The following is a 15723-nucleotide window of genomic DNA, read 5'->3' on the forward strand; positions in this document are numbered from 1 at the left end:
TTAGTATATGAAAATCAAATGAGATAATGTATACAAAAACTATTTGTTGGACCGTCACAGTGGCTCAAGTCTGTAATCTCAGCACTTTGGGAGGCCTAGGTGGGCGGATCACCTGAGGTCGGGAGTTCGAGACCAGCCCGACCAACATGGTGAAACCCTGTCTCTACTAAAAATACAAAAACTTAGCCTGTAATCCCAGGTACTTGGGAGGCTGAAGCAGGAGAATTGCTTGAACCCGGGAGGCGGAGGTTGCGGTGAGCCAAGATTGCACCATTGCACTCCAGTGTGGGCAACAAGAGCGAAACTCCATCTCAAAACAAAAATAAAAACAAAAACAAAAACCCAAACAGCTATTTGTTAAATTATATATTGCTAAGTTATATCATATTAAAAATAATTTTTTCTCAGTAGCTTTCCTTCAGTTATTCTCCCCACAAAAGATTTCCTGTGGCAATATGTAGTGAGAAAGCAAACTAAGGATTGAGAAAATAAGCTACAGATATATATTTAAAATTTGTTACATATATAAATAAATATACACACACTTTCTAATGCTTTACAGTTTGTAAAACAATTTTTACACAATTTTAAACTTTTTATTATTTTTTATTTTTGTAGAGACAAAGTCTTGCTATATTGCCCAAGCTGGTCTTAAAACCCTGGCCTCAAGAGATCCTTCTGCCTTCGCCTCCCAAAGTGCTGGGATTACAGGTGACGGCCACTGCAACCAGCCTCCAAAATACCTTTATATACATTACCTCATTTAAAGATCACACAATTCATTGAGGTAGGTATTATTTTGCCAATTTTATGGACAATATAACTAAAGAAGTTAAATGATATAACTAAGATAAACTAAATAAAAGTGGTATTTCTGGGAATAGAATACAGGTGACTCAGAGTCCAATCATCTTTCTGCTACACCTCAGCTGCTTATCCCAGACCTATACACTCTATAAATATTTAACACATATGTATCAAAGGTATTATTAATGTGTGACATGTATAGGTAAAATGTGAAGGAAGATACCCTCTTCTCTACTTTTTTAGGTGAAAGTACTGCTTCTCTCTCTACTACACATGTAAAGGTAATTGGGAGAGGGAGAGAAGAAGGAGGAGGAGGACGAAAAAGGAAGACTCAGTTTGAGCGGTGTGTGTATGTATGTTTGAGCTTGTGCACCTTTTGGGGATGACCAGCCATAGCCATTTCAGGGTTCAAGAATCTTAGGTGGTTTTCATCTCTACTAGGTATTTCATTTAGACTTCAACCCAGGATTAAATTGATTTCCAAATATTTCTATGACATAGGTCAAGTTCATTTTCTTTTGTTTTCTCTATTGCTTAACATACTGCTTAAAAGTTGAATAATACTTTTAAGTTTTTGTGCTTACCCAAGGGATGACTATAACAACTATATATAAAATACTTGCATACACCTATATAATCACCTAGATCGATATAAAGAACATATCTATTTATATCTCATTATAAACATTTATCTGTGGGTGGTTATATGGTATAAACATACATATTCACCAAATTTTATGTATATTTATGATTTGTTCATTTTACTATACATAAATTATTTCCAGTTTGAAAATCTGAGGAAGAAAAAACTTTGTAAAAGTGCTTATCAAATCAGTTTAGGGGAAAATTTAGTATTTGATACTAGAACAATTACTTAACACATATAAACATGTACCACAAGTATATCGGCCGGATGTGGTGGCTCACACCTGTAATCTCAGAACTTTGGGTGGCCAAGGTGGGCAGATCGCCTGAGGTTAGGAGTTCCAGACCAGCCTGGCCATCATGGTGAAACCTCGTCTCCACTAAAAATACAAAAATTAGCTGGGCCGTGGTGGCATGTGCCTGTAGTCCCAGCTACCGGGGAAGCTGAGGCACAAGAATCTCTTGAACTCAGTAGGCGGAGGTTGCAGTGAGCCGAGACTGCACCACTGCATTCCAGTCTGGGCAATAGAGTGAGACTCCATCTCAAAAAAAACAAAAACAAAAACAAAAATATTGTTTTAGAAAGAAACTACCATTTGTACATTATTAGAAGTTAGTTACTAATAGAAAGAAATCATACTATTCTATTACCTCCGATCCTACATTAGTATTACTTTAAAATATCTCTAAAATAATTTGTCTAATTTTTTATAGGCCTAGCAAGAATGTACAGTTATCATCTGTCCTATATCTCTTAAGAAAAAATGAAAAGGAAATATAAAGTGATATTGATTAGTGCTCTGTGGTGGTCTACTAATAATTGCATTATATCAGATCTTTATCCATCACTAACTCCATCCTCTGATAAGCATGGTTTTTAAGGATACTGGAACATAATTTCTATATAATATTTTTAAAAAGTGTAATTATATTAATGGTTTGGACATAATATAGTTGTTTCTTGTCAATGTCATTTGCGATTATTTCTGAGGATCAGTCCCATATTGACTCTAAACTCCAGGGTGTCCAGACTATTCTAAGTAACTGCACATTTTAAAAAACAAGGACCTGGCTGGGCACAGTGGTTCACACCTGTAATCCCAGCACTTTGGGAGGCTGAGGCAGGTGGATCACCTGAGTCCAGAAGTTCAAGACCAGCCTGGGTAATATGGTGAAACCCCATCTGTACAAAAAATATGAAAAACTTAGTCAGGTGTAGTGGTGCGTGCTTGTAATCCTAGCTATTGGGGAGGCTAAGGTAAGGTGGGAGGATTACCTGAGCCCAGGAGGCAGGGGTTTCAGTGAGTTGAGATTGTGCCACTGTACTCCAGCCTGGGCAACAGAGTGAGACCCTGTCTCAAAAAAACCCAAAAAAACCAAAACGATAAAAAATAAATAAAACAGGCCGGGCACGGTGGCTCATGCCTATAATCCCAGCACTTTGGGAGGTCAAGGCAGGCATATCACAAGGTCAGGAGATCGAGACCGTCCTGGCTAACACGGTGAAACCCTGTCTCTACTAAAAATACAAAAAATTAGCCAGGCGTGGTGGCGGGTGCCTGTAGTCCCAGCTACTTGGGAGGCTGAGGCAGGAGAATGGCATGAACCCAGGAGGCGGAGGTTGCACTGAGCCGAGATCGTGCCACTGCACTCCAGCCTGGGTGACAAGCAAGACTCCATCTCAAAAAAATAAATAAAAAATAAATAAATAAAATAGAAAAAACAAGGACCTACTGCTTAACTAGTATCTGAAGGGCCTAATCTAAACTTCTCAGTTCAAATAATAAAATTTCACATCTGGGGTGGATACATGGCTTGGGGGAACTCTCCTGAAACTTTGACAAGAGCATGTGTCTAATGTCTAAAGCAGAAAAGACACAGGCACCATTATTAACTACGTACATTTCTGCATATACATTTTTGAAACGTAATAAAACAATTGTTCATTTACTCTTTAACAAAATGGGTGGTTCTAAAGTATTGCTTATTTGGTTTAAAGAAATCTCAATCTTTTTAAGGAAAACATTTTTAAAAACATTAAAGAGGTATATTTTGGCCAGGTGCGGTGGCTCACGCCTGTGATCCCAGCACTTTGGGAGGCCGAGGCGGGAAGATCACCCGAGGTCGGGTGTTTGAGACCAGCCTGGCCAACAAGGTGAAACCCCATCTCTATGAAAAATAAATAAACTAGCCAGGCATGGTGGCTCAAGCCTGTAGTCCCAGCTACTTGGGAGACTGAGGCAGGAGAATCCCTTGAACCCAGGAGGTGGAGGTGGCAGTAAGCTGAGATCGTGCCACTGTACTCCAATCTGGCCTGGGTGACAGACTCTGTCTCAAAAAATAAATGAATAAAATTAAAAAAATAAAAGGTGTGTTTTATAGGACCTGTTATAATGGATGAGGACAAAAATATTTTAATAACATTTTTACCCTTTTGTTTGAGTTAGAGACTCCTAAAATCACACTCTGTAGTGTGCTCCCAACATGTACAAACATAAGGGATGGACTGTGTTAGAATGGATTAGCAATAACGTTTATTTGCAACGGCAGGTCAGACACTGTAAAGCAGTCATACTTTTTCTTAGCATCTAAAAATGTAGAAGAGAATTGCAGATGAGAATCTGGGGAAGGGAATGTTGGGAAAAATAGCAGTTTCTTCAATGTGTAGGTTCTAAACTTATTTCTACTCCAAATATCTCCAACACAGTCTCCTCCTTCATAGCACACAGTAGTGAGGAATTCCACAAGTTCATGTGGCTGATGGGGTACAACACGTTGTGGTGGTAGTGGTAGTAGTATGTGTGTGCATGCATGAGTGCGTGTGTGTGTGTGTGTGTGTAGGGTATACAGAGTAGTATCTTCAGGGAGTGCTAGAAGCAGACTAGCAGGTTTACATGAACTTCAAATAATTAGGACAGTATGTTTGATGTATTAATAGGTATGTACATGCTTTTTCTGAAATTGTTTCTAACATTTCTTTGTCCAATAATCTGTATGTGTTGACAATAACTTGTCATTAAAATCATAGGGAGATTATAGAAACATTTTTCTGTTTTTAAAACCATATAATAAATTAATTGAATAAATAACTAAATTATGCAGTTTGCTGTATAGCTATATGACACAAGGAATGGATATGAGAATTAAAGTGTTGAGTATAAGTAAATTAACAATTATGAGTCCAATGAGAAGCTAATTCTGGTTTTCTCCTATGAAAGTAAAATTATATAACTAACTTTTAAGACCCTTTACTCTCTGTTGTTTTGCCTATTAAGATGATCCAATATCTTCATAACTGAAAAACCCTACCAAAGAACATCCACTTCAGTTAAAAGAAAGGTACAAACAAGAAATTTGTAAGGTTTTAATTCTCATTAGATCTTCCAAAAGAAAAATGCTACCAAAGTACCTCAAACTGTATAGCACTGGGATTAATTTGAAAAGGTAAATATTACACCTACGTGAAAATTCTTTCACTTCTTTGGAACAAAGGTAATAATTGTTTTTACTATTAGTTAAGCAAACTTAAACATCTGGAGGGATCTCTTGTGTTCCCTTCAGATTTAAAAGGAGGCTTGGTAAGAAAAAAAAGAAGGCTTGGCAGATGGCAGTTGGTAACAGGTCTGAATAAGGAAAAAAGCAGAAGAGGTAGAGGAAGAATGAGAGGACTGAGAACTAAATAAGAAAGAAAACCAGAAATCTTTCTATTCTGGATGAGAGGGGGAAGGTTATGAGAGGGAGGTGAGGGTAGTGCTTTTTACATGCTTTGGTTGTTAATATGACCACTGAATGATGTTGTGTAATTCCATCATGGTTAAACAAATAATTTATTCTATTAACTAGAGATTTACATATTGTGATCTAGCAATATTACCTCACTAGATCCTTATAGATAAGCTTTGCTGTTTCCAGATATGGGCTAATCACATCTTCATATTGACAAAGGGCTCCACCAAGGCAAAGATGTTTGAAAAGACAAAACAGGAACTCTTCTCTATCTGGTTGGCTGAATATTTCATATTTTTCTGAGTCTTCCACTAGCAAAACCTAAGATGATAAAATTCATCTTAATGTAACATAACTCAAGGTTTTAACTTTTATGTTTTCAAAGGTTTCATTTTATATACTTAAAAATAATCTTACACCTATTTTAAGAACCAATCTTGAGTCAACTGAAGAGAGTAACCTGTAATCTGCATTTATTTGCCTCTATTTTATCATTAGGAACTGACAATCAATGAAAAGAACAAATCAAAATTTAAAACACAGTGGCTAAGTCTTCCCTCCTTCCACTTTATGTCTTTATTTAGTTGATATTTTTAGTAATTGTTTTAGTGTTATGTCACCTCAAATCTTATTTGGAAATAAATAGGAGCATAAATAAATGAGAACACTTCTCCATCCCATAAGGCCTCCTGCCTTGGCTTCTACCCAGAGACTAAATGGTCATGTTCTAAGCTCTCTCCTCTTATGGAGTTTGGATGAGTATTGTTCTTAATCCCACAAGTACTCCTTTTTGAAACTTTCAGGTGCTGGAGCCTCATATCCAGCTCTCGCTTTCCTGCTCTCTAGTAAGATCACTTCACACATCACCTATTGACATTGACTCTTGCCCCTCTGAGGTCTTGCTACCTCATACAGAGAGCAGAAAAACTAGATATGATGTAGGGGATTTTCTTATGCCATTGGGAAATACAGACCACTGATTCATTTATTGATTGTAGTGGGTATAAAAAGGTGACCAATGTAAGAAATATATTTCTTCCATTGGATTGTTTATATCTTACCTGCTTTGTTTATTTTTTCTTTTTTTAGAGATGGAGTCTCACTATGTTGCCCAGGCTGGTGTCAAACTCCTGGACTCAAGTGATCTTCTTACCTCAGCCTCCCTATTTTTAAAAAAGAATGTGAAGGCTGGGCACAGTGGTTCATGCCTATAATCCCAGCACTTTGGGAGGCCATGGCAGGAGGATCGCTTGAGGCCAGGAGCTTGAGTCCAGCCTGAACAACATAGTGAGACCTCATCTCTAGTAACCCCCACCCTAAAATAAGCTGGATGTGGTGGTGAATGCCTGTAGCCCTAGTGAATGAGGAGGTTGAGGTGGGAGGATTGCTTGAGCTCAGAAGATGACTGAAGCGGCAGTGAGCCATGACTGCACCACTGCACTCCAGCCTGGGTGACAGAGCAAAAAAAAAAAAAAAAAAAAAAAAAATAGCATGTGAAATAGCTAAAAATAAAATATAGATATAATAAGACCCAAATAATAAAGGACAAAAAAACTATGGTCAAGAAATAAAATGAAAAAAAATAAATACATATAAACAACTTTAGATAGGAGGGATGTCAAGATGGTTGACTAGAGGCATCTGGCACTCACGTTATGAACAAAGTAGAACCAAAATAGCAAGTAGATAATCACACTTCAAAGACAGAGTCTAAGAGAGAACACTGGAATTCAACAGAGAGGTAACAGGAAACACACAGGCACAGAAGGAGCTGGGATTGGCTGGGAGTCTGGAGAGGCTTCCCAATGCAGAGAAATGGTAAGTGAAAGACCCCTAGCAGTCCACATTTCTACTGTGGACCTCTGCAATCCTCACCATGGGAGAGCTCCTCAACCCTCATGGGCCCTGAGACTAGTAATAGCGTGCTGCCTGGAGACCACACAATGGTACTGCTCCAGAGAGGAGCTCATGCTGGCTCCCACAACCCCTCCTCCACCTCCAAGTCCTAAGGAGCTGCAGGATGGCACCATTTTGAGAGTCCAACTCCTACCAGACTGCATCCTTCCTTGGGGCCCAACAGTCCCTGCATTTCCACATCCCTAGATCCCCAATGACATCCCCAAATGTCCACCTGGATTCTGCATGGTGTCTTTTACCCCGGGGAATGAGTAATGCAGTACACTGACGAGGCTGTCCTTGAGACAAAGGGAGACAAAGTGTGTGCTCCCCAGAACCTGAAACCCACTTACCTGGGGCTGCTGTTACTGATAGCAACCTTGCCACCACCAGCAGCAGGTCTACCATGCATCTGCATGCTCCCTGAAGATGGGGTCTCCCACCCACAGCTGAGGGCCTGAAGCATATGCCACTGGCAGCAACCTTGTACTCCCCATTCCCTTGGTAGCAGGGCCGCTACATGCTTGCATGTGCCCTGAAGACTGGCTCTCCCTACTGTTGCTGCCACTACTGCCATGGCCACTATTACTGGGAGCTGAAATGTATGTTCTCCAGAACCCAAGAGCCACCTGCCAGTGGCTGCAGCCACTGACGGTAACCCCACCCCAAAGCCCTGCAGCAGGGCCACGGATGAGCTCTCTCCACTTATTGCCACTGCTGCTGCCATCTGAGCACTTTGCTAGGGGGCTTGAGGATCACCCTGCCCAACTCACAAGAGGCTGCATCTGTATGCACCACTGGGGGATCTGAGGACAGCCCCTCTGGCCTGGCACTGTCCCCCATCCAGTGCCCAAGCACACCCAGGACTCTGGGGTTTGCCCTGTCCCATCCACCACTGCTGACATTTGTGTACTCCTCTCGGGGACCTGAGCACAGGCCCATTCAACTGGCCACCACCATAGCATACTTGCTCCCTGGGGGCCTGGGGACTGGCCTGCCTAGCATGTCACAGCCACTGCTAATATAAGTGTGTACTGCTTGGGAATCCAAAGGTTGTCCCACCACTGCTACAGCCATCATCCATTTAATGCACACTGCCTGGGGACCCAAACACACATCCACATACCCAGCCCACCACTAACACTGCTGGCACATGAGCAAGCTGCCTGGAGGCCCAAGAGTCAGCCTGCTTGGACCTGCTAACACCACTGCCTGCCTACACTGCTCAGGGGCCCAAGGACAGGTGTGCTTTGGCCAGCTGCTGCCACTACTGGGACCCAAGAACTGGCCTACCTGTCCCCAGCAAAACTTCACCCCAGCCTCTACTAACAATTGCAACCTAAGCCACTGAGGAAACCACAGACACCAGTGATGCTGAGTACACCTGAATAAATCATATGGAGACTACACTACTGCTTGCACCCAGAATTAGAACCAAAGTGCTCTACCCAATCAACACCATAAGTACATTTTCGGGAAAAAGTTTTCTCCTAAAAAGCCAATCCAATAAATTCAAAGAAGTGACTGTTAAACTAGATGCACAGATATTAATATAAGGACACAAGAAATATGAAAAAGCAAGAAAGATGACACCTCCAAAGGAGCACAATAATTCCCCAGCAACAGATTTAATCAAAAATAAATTTATGAGCTATAAGAAAAAAATTCAAAATAATGACTTGTCCGGGCACGGTATCTCACACCTGCAATCCCAAAACTTTAGGAGGCTGAGGTGGGTGGATCGCTTGAGCCCAAGAGTTTAAGACCAGCCTGGGCAACATGGTGAAACTCTGTCTCTAGTCCTGAAAAAAAAATTATCTCAAAAAATGAATGATATTAAAGAAGCTCAGTGAGATACAAGAAAGCACAGATAAAGGATACCAAGAAATCAGAAAAACAATTCAGGATATGAATGAGAAATTCACCAAAAAGATAGATATCATTAAAAAGCACCAAACAGAAATCCTAGAACTGAATAATTCAATGAGTGAAATAAAAGATTCAATTGAGAATTTCAACAATAGACTACATAAAGCCAAAGAAATTGTTTCAGAACTTGAAGACGGGTCTTTTGAAGTAACCCAGTCAGACAAAAAAAAAAGAGAAAAAGAACGAACAAAGCCTATGTGACATATAGGATACCATAAAGCAAACACAGTTTTGAATTATGGGTGCTCCAGAAGGTGAAGAGAAGCCCAAAGGCATTTTAAAAAAAATCTATTTAACAAAATAATAGCTGAAAACTTTTCAATTCTAACAAGAGATTTAGATGACCAGATACAGGAACCTTAAAGACCCCCAAATAAGTACAACCCAAAAATGTCTTCTTGAAGGCACATTATCATCAGACCATCAAAAGTTAAAGAAAAGGAATTCTAAAAACAGCAAGAGAAAAGTATCTAGTCACATATAAGGAAACCCTCAATAGACTCACAATGGATTTCTCAGAAGAAACCTTACAGGCCAGTAGAGGATGAGATGATTCAAAGTGCTGAGAGAGAAAACAAAGAAAAAAAAATGGCAGCCAAAAATACTATACCCAGCAAAATTATCCTTCATAAATGAAAGAGAAAGTATTTCCTAGACAAGTAAAAATGGAGGGAATTTATCATCACTAGGCCTGCCCTGTAAGAAATGGTTAAGGGAGACCTATAACTGAAAGCAAAATTTGAAAACACAGAAAAGATTCAAATATTACCACTGCAGAAAACCACCAAACCACAAAGATAAACAAAAAGAGAAAAAGGAACAAAAGATATACAAAATAACCAAAAAAATTAACAAAATGACAGAAGTATGTCCTCACATATCAATAATAACCTTGAATATAAACAGACTAAATTTTTCACTTAAAATGTGTAAACTGGCTGAGTGGATCTAAAAAACAAAAAGCATGATCCAACTATGTTGCCCATAGCAAACTCACTTGACCTGTAAATAAAACAGTAAAAAGGGACAAAGAAAGTCATTATATAATGCTAATGGGGTCAATTCAGTCAGAGGATATACTATTCTTAATATATATGCATCCAACACCAGCAGACATAAATATATAAAGCAAATATTATTAGAGCTAACAGAAGAGATAGACTCTAATACAGTAATAGTTGGGAAATTCAACACCTCACTCTCCACATTAGACAGATCATCTAGACAGAAAATTCATAAAGAAACACTGGATTTAAGCTGCGCTTTAGACCAAATAGACATCTACAGAACATTTTATCCAACAGCTGCAGAATATCTATTCTCATCAGCACATGGAACATTCTTCAGGATAGACCATATGTTGAGTAACAAAACAAGTCTCAACACACTTAAAAAATTGAAAACATACCAAGTATCTTCTCATACCACAGTGGAATAAAATGAGAAATCAATAACAAAAGGAATTTTAGAAACTATACAAATATATGAGAACCAACAACACACTCCTGAATGACCAATGAGTCAATGAACAAATTCAGAAGAAAAATTTAAACTTTCTTGAACAAATAAAAATAGAAATATAATATACCCATGCCTATGGAATATAGCAAAAGCGTGCTAAAAGAGAATTTTACAGCAATAAATGCCTACATAATGAAAGTACAAAGACTTCAAATAATCTAATGATGCACCTCAAGAAACTAAAAAAGCAAGAACAAACCTAAAGTTAGTATAAGGAAATAATAAATACCAGAGCACAAATAAACAAAATAGAGAAAAAAATAAACAAACAAACAAACAGAAAGGAACTCTAGATGGAGAAAGGCTATCAAAATTGTACCTTATGCTTAACACTACCATACAAGGGAAAAAAGAAAATACAATGAATTATACAACAATCAGTGTCTAGTAGAAAGTGCACTTAATTATGAAAATTGATTAAGCTCATTTACAATCTCTACAGAAAACTTACCACAGGTCATTGCATATAAGAAGTATTTAAAAAACTCAACTCTATGGTGTTGTCCATACACAGTTTATTTATAATGTCTTGATGAAAACCAAGGTTGGGTATGTCTAGGAAAATATAGGTAAGGGAAAGCAGTCCATACTTAATTGCTCTCTAGGTGTGCCACAGGTAACACTTACACATCTCCACTTCCTTCCTTCCTCTCTCCTTCCCTCCCTCCCTCTGTAAGAAAATAATGTGTTATTGCGGCCCATGTTTGCAACTATCTGAAGATCTGACTTAAGAGAAAGGTGAATAAAGTACTTAGGAATGAATAGTTAACACATTTCTTACATGAATACTCTCATATATTGAACTGATTAGGCTGTGCAATTATTGGGGGGTGGAGGAGACAGGGTCCCACTCTGTCACTCAGGCTGGAGTGCAATGGTGCCATCTTGGCTCACTGCAGCCCAACTTCCTGAGTTCAAGCAATCCTCCCACCTCAGCCTCCCAAGTAGCTAAGACTACAGGTATACGACACCATGACCAGCTAATTTTTTTTCTTTTTTTAGACAGAGTCTCGCTCTGTCGCCCAGGCTGGAAAGCAGTGGTGCAATCTCAGCTCACTGCAACCTCTGCCTCCTGGGTTCAAGCGATTCTCTTGCCTCAGCCTCCCTAGTAGTTGGGATTACAGGCACGTGCCACCTTGCCTGGCTAATTTTTGTATTTTTAATAGAGATGGGTTTTCACCATGTTGGCCAGGCTAGTCTCATACCCCTGGTCTCAGGTGATCCACCCGCCTCTGCCTCCCAAAGTGCTGGGATTACAAGCATGAGCCACCATGCCCGGCTCGGCTGTGTAATTTAAAAAAATATAATAATTTAAAAAAATTTTTGGAATGAATGTGAAAACATAATATTCTATGACTTTTCTCCATCTCCATTCACATACAGATCTCTTCAGCAATGTAGCTCTTAGACAGTAGGTCAAACTTCTGAGCCACAGTCAGGAAAGTAGTTGTTATTAGTACTTACATTACAGTGAGCCAATAGAATCTGTAGTGCTGCACAATGGGGGACGCTTTTTAGTTCAGGCTGAAGCTGGATGTTAGTGTTTTTTTTTATTAGCCATAAAGCAACCAAGTTAAAAACTTTTCCTCCCTGTTGCCACAGAGTAGCAATGAACCCAAGAGCAAGCCATACAGGCAACTAGTAGAAAAACACTGAGCTCCAGCATTTCATGAATAGAGGTGCTATTCATGGCAATAAATAAGATAGACAGCAAGCAGTTTTGCAGAGTATTCTGTTGGAAAACTAATCCTTCTTTTTAAAAAAATGTCCACTGATGATACTCTTTCTTAGAAGTGACAGTGAATTATCTAACATTAGAGGTAAGGGTCTTTAGACCCTTATGCCAGAGAAGAAGTGTGAGAGACAAGAGTTGACAGTAGTATCCAAAAGGAGGGAAACCCAGTCCAAACATTTCCTAAATAGTAATTTCCAATCCTTGGTAAGAAGAAGTAGAAATTAATATCAGACCCCTATTGTATAGTATTTTTTGTTTTGTTTTGTTTAATTTTTTTCTTTTGAGACGAAGTCTTGCTCTTTCACCTAGGCTGGAGTGCAGTGGCGTGATCTCGGCTCACCGCAACCTCTGCTTCCTGGATTCAGCGAATTCTTGTGCCTCAGCCTCTCGAGTAGCTGGGATTATGGGTGCCCACCACCACACCTGGCTAATTTTTGTATTTTTAGTAGAGACAGGGTTTCGCCATATTGGCTAGACTGGTCTTGAACTCCTGACCTCAGGTGATCTACCCACCTTGGCTTCCCAAAGTGCTGGGATTACAGGCGTGAGCCACCACGCCCGGCCATGTATATTATTTATATTATCTCATGTTAGATATACTTCATTTACCTAAGAGCAAACTATATGTAGTCTCATTCAGTTGTGTGTGTTTGGGTATTCTCAGCAAGTTAATTTTATTTTCTTCTTTAACTAAGTTAATGAGTTCTTTTAGGTATTGCCTTAGGTATTGCCTGGTTGGATGTCTCCCTTTCCCCTACAGACAAGATTCCTGTGTCCGGAATGATGGATCAGTAGCTTCCCTAGTTCATTGCTATCTGGATTTGCAATACATCTGACTTGTATGTCTTCCTTCTCTCTTAATTGAGGACAATAATAACAGTAGTAATTAATAGAAGTTGTTAATATTATGGAAAACTTACTAAGCGCCAGCCATTATGCTAAGCAGAGTAAGTACATTATCTCACATAAATCTCACATTATGCCTACTTTATAGATGAAGAAACTGAGGCTTAGAGAGGTTAAGCATCAGTTATTAAGTGACAAAGGCAGGATTTGAACATATGGCTATTTGACATGAAAACCTTCATTTTTAACTATTTTAATACTCTCAATAATTGTAACAATGATAATATCAATAATACATTTCTTTTTTCTGTTTTTCAGAGACAAGGTCTCACTCTGTTGCCCAAACTGGGGTGCAGCGGCACAATCATAGCTCACAGCAGTCTCAAACTCCTGGGCTCAAGCAATCCTCCCACCTCAGCTTCCCAAGTAGCTGGAACTACAGGTGCACTCCACTGCACCTGGCTTATTTCTTCGTATTTTTGTAGAGATGGGAGTCTTGCTCTGTTGCACAAGCTGACATTCCATTTTAACAGCATTCAATATTTCTAAAAGGTACATTTAAATGCTTCCTCAATTAATTTTCTCAATGATTTTAGGAAGAAGGTACAATGGGCACTTTCATCTTCATGTTGTATAGATAAGATCTTGAGGCTCAAAAGATGGAGAAGTTTGCCTAAGATTATTATCTTCTAAATAATAAATCAGGAATCAGGTAAGTAATCTATATATTTTCATTCCAAGTTCAGTATACCTTTCACTAAAACAAAATTGAATTTAGTTAATCCAATGGCTTTGTTGATATTAGCAATGAGATAAAAAAGATCCTTTTACTCCTGGGATGTTTTTTTTTATTTATCTAAGTTTATTTTTCAGACAAGGTCTTGCTCTGTCACCCAGGTTGGAGTGCAGTGGCATGATCACAGCTCATTGCAGCCTTGATCTTCAAGGCTCAAGCAATCTTCTCACTTCAGCCTTCTAAGCAGCTGGGACCTCAGCCTTCTGAGCAGCTGGGAATACAGATGTGAGCCACCAGTCCCAGCTAATTTTTGTAGTTTTTGTGGAGAGGGTTTTGTCATGTTGCCCAGGCTGGTCTTGAACTCCTGGGCTCAAACCATCCACCCACCTCAGCCTCCCAAAGTGCTGGAATTACAAGCGTGAGCTACTATGCCCAACTTCAGGATGTTTTTTGGGATGTTTTTAATATTAATTTGATAAGTTAAAAGGCCCACATTGAACAAAAATGACCTTACTAAATAGGCCAGGATTTCCCTACTTCAGCACTATAGACATTTTGAGCCAGAAAACTTTGTTGTGACTGTCCTGTGAGTTATATAATGTTTAGCAGCATCTCTACGTATCAGATGTTAATAGCACCTATTTGAGAATTACTGAAATACACAAATAATTAAGTTGACTGTTAAAGTGCCATCTAAGTAGAAATCTACCAATGTTAGGATTATTACTGATCATTATTTATAAATAAGAGGTATTTTATGAGAAGGTATTTTATGCTTTAAGCAGGCAGAGTTTTTGACATTTTTGCATTTCCCGAAATAAAATTCCACTGTGAAATTTTAAAATTCTGTACTTACTCTTCGTAACTCATCAGAAATGAGAAATGGATCACAAAAAGAATCTAAACATTTAACAATATGTCCACTGTCTCGTACAATATCTTCATCATATAACCGATGAAAAAATGACATTGAAACCTGTGTGCAAGGAACATTTGTAGCTTCAATTTTTTTCACTTCAGTTCCTGAAAAAAGATATTTTATAAAGAATGGAGATAGAAAAATTAATTTAGCATTCTCAACTATTTCCAAAATAAATTGCTATGCAGAAATTCTAAGAAGTTAACAAATATGACATTTTTGGTATATTTAAAATATTTATTAGTTTATGAATTTTATTAAATTCTTATTTTGTAGCTTCTTCATTTGTGTTAATCATTAAGAGTTTATAACAAGGCCAGGCATGGTGGCTCATGCTTGTAATGCCAGCACTTTTGGAGGCAAAGGAGGGCGGATCACTTGAGGTCAGGAGTTCGAGACTAGCCTGGTTAACATGGTGAAACCCCGTCTCTACTAAAACTACAAAAATTAGCTGGGCGTGGTAGCACATGCCTGTAATCCCAGCTACTAGGGAGGCTGAGGCAGGAGAACTGCTTGAACGTGAGGGGCAGAGGTTGCAGTGAGCCAAGATTGTGACACTGTACTCCAGCCTAGGCAACAGAGTGAGACTGTGTCTCAAAAAAAAAAAAAAAAAAAAGTTTATAAGAAAAGTCTCACCATTTCAGGACTAGATGAATATGAATTAGAGGATACTTAAAAATGAAATACATTTTTTAAAAATGTAGTAGAGGATTCTTAATGCATATATTATCAGAATTGCCTATAAAAGCATAGGAATTGCTTCATATGATTTTTGATTCCTATTACGCTTAATGCTTTATAACTCACATTTTTTTTTTTTTTTTGAGATGGAGTTTCGCTCGTTTCCCAGGCTGGAGTGCAATGGTGCAATCTCGGCTCACCGCAACCTCTGCCTCCCTGGTTCAAGCAATTCTCCTGCCTCAGCCTCCTGAGTATCTGGGATTACAGGCATGTGCCACCATG

At 38.9% G+C, this 15723-nt stretch overlaps 1 protein-coding gene across 2 annotated transcripts in view; it reads right to left on the minus strand.

Moving 5' to 3' along the window:
* The window catches only part of CFAP300 (cilia and flagella associated protein 300), a 35487-nt gene that overhangs the window by 1568 nt on the left and 18196 nt on the right, over positions 1-15723 (minus strand). For both annotated transcript variants that reach the window (XM_003910591.2, XM_009187165.3), the window contains exons 4-5: positions 14698-14864; positions 5327-5499 (exon numbers count right to left, since the gene is read on the minus strand). In XM_003910591.2, the coding sequence (XP_003910640.1) occupies positions 5327-5499; positions 14698-14864 (340 nt within the window). The remainder of the gene's footprint in view (positions 1-5326; positions 5500-14697; positions 14865-15723) is intronic.

Source organism: Papio anubis, chromosome 12, assembly GCF_008728515.1.
Source record: "Papio anubis isolate 15944 chromosome 12, Panubis1.0, whole genome shotgun sequence".
Taxonomy (NCBI): Eukaryota; Metazoa; Chordata; class Mammalia; order Primates; family Cercopithecidae; genus Papio; species Papio anubis.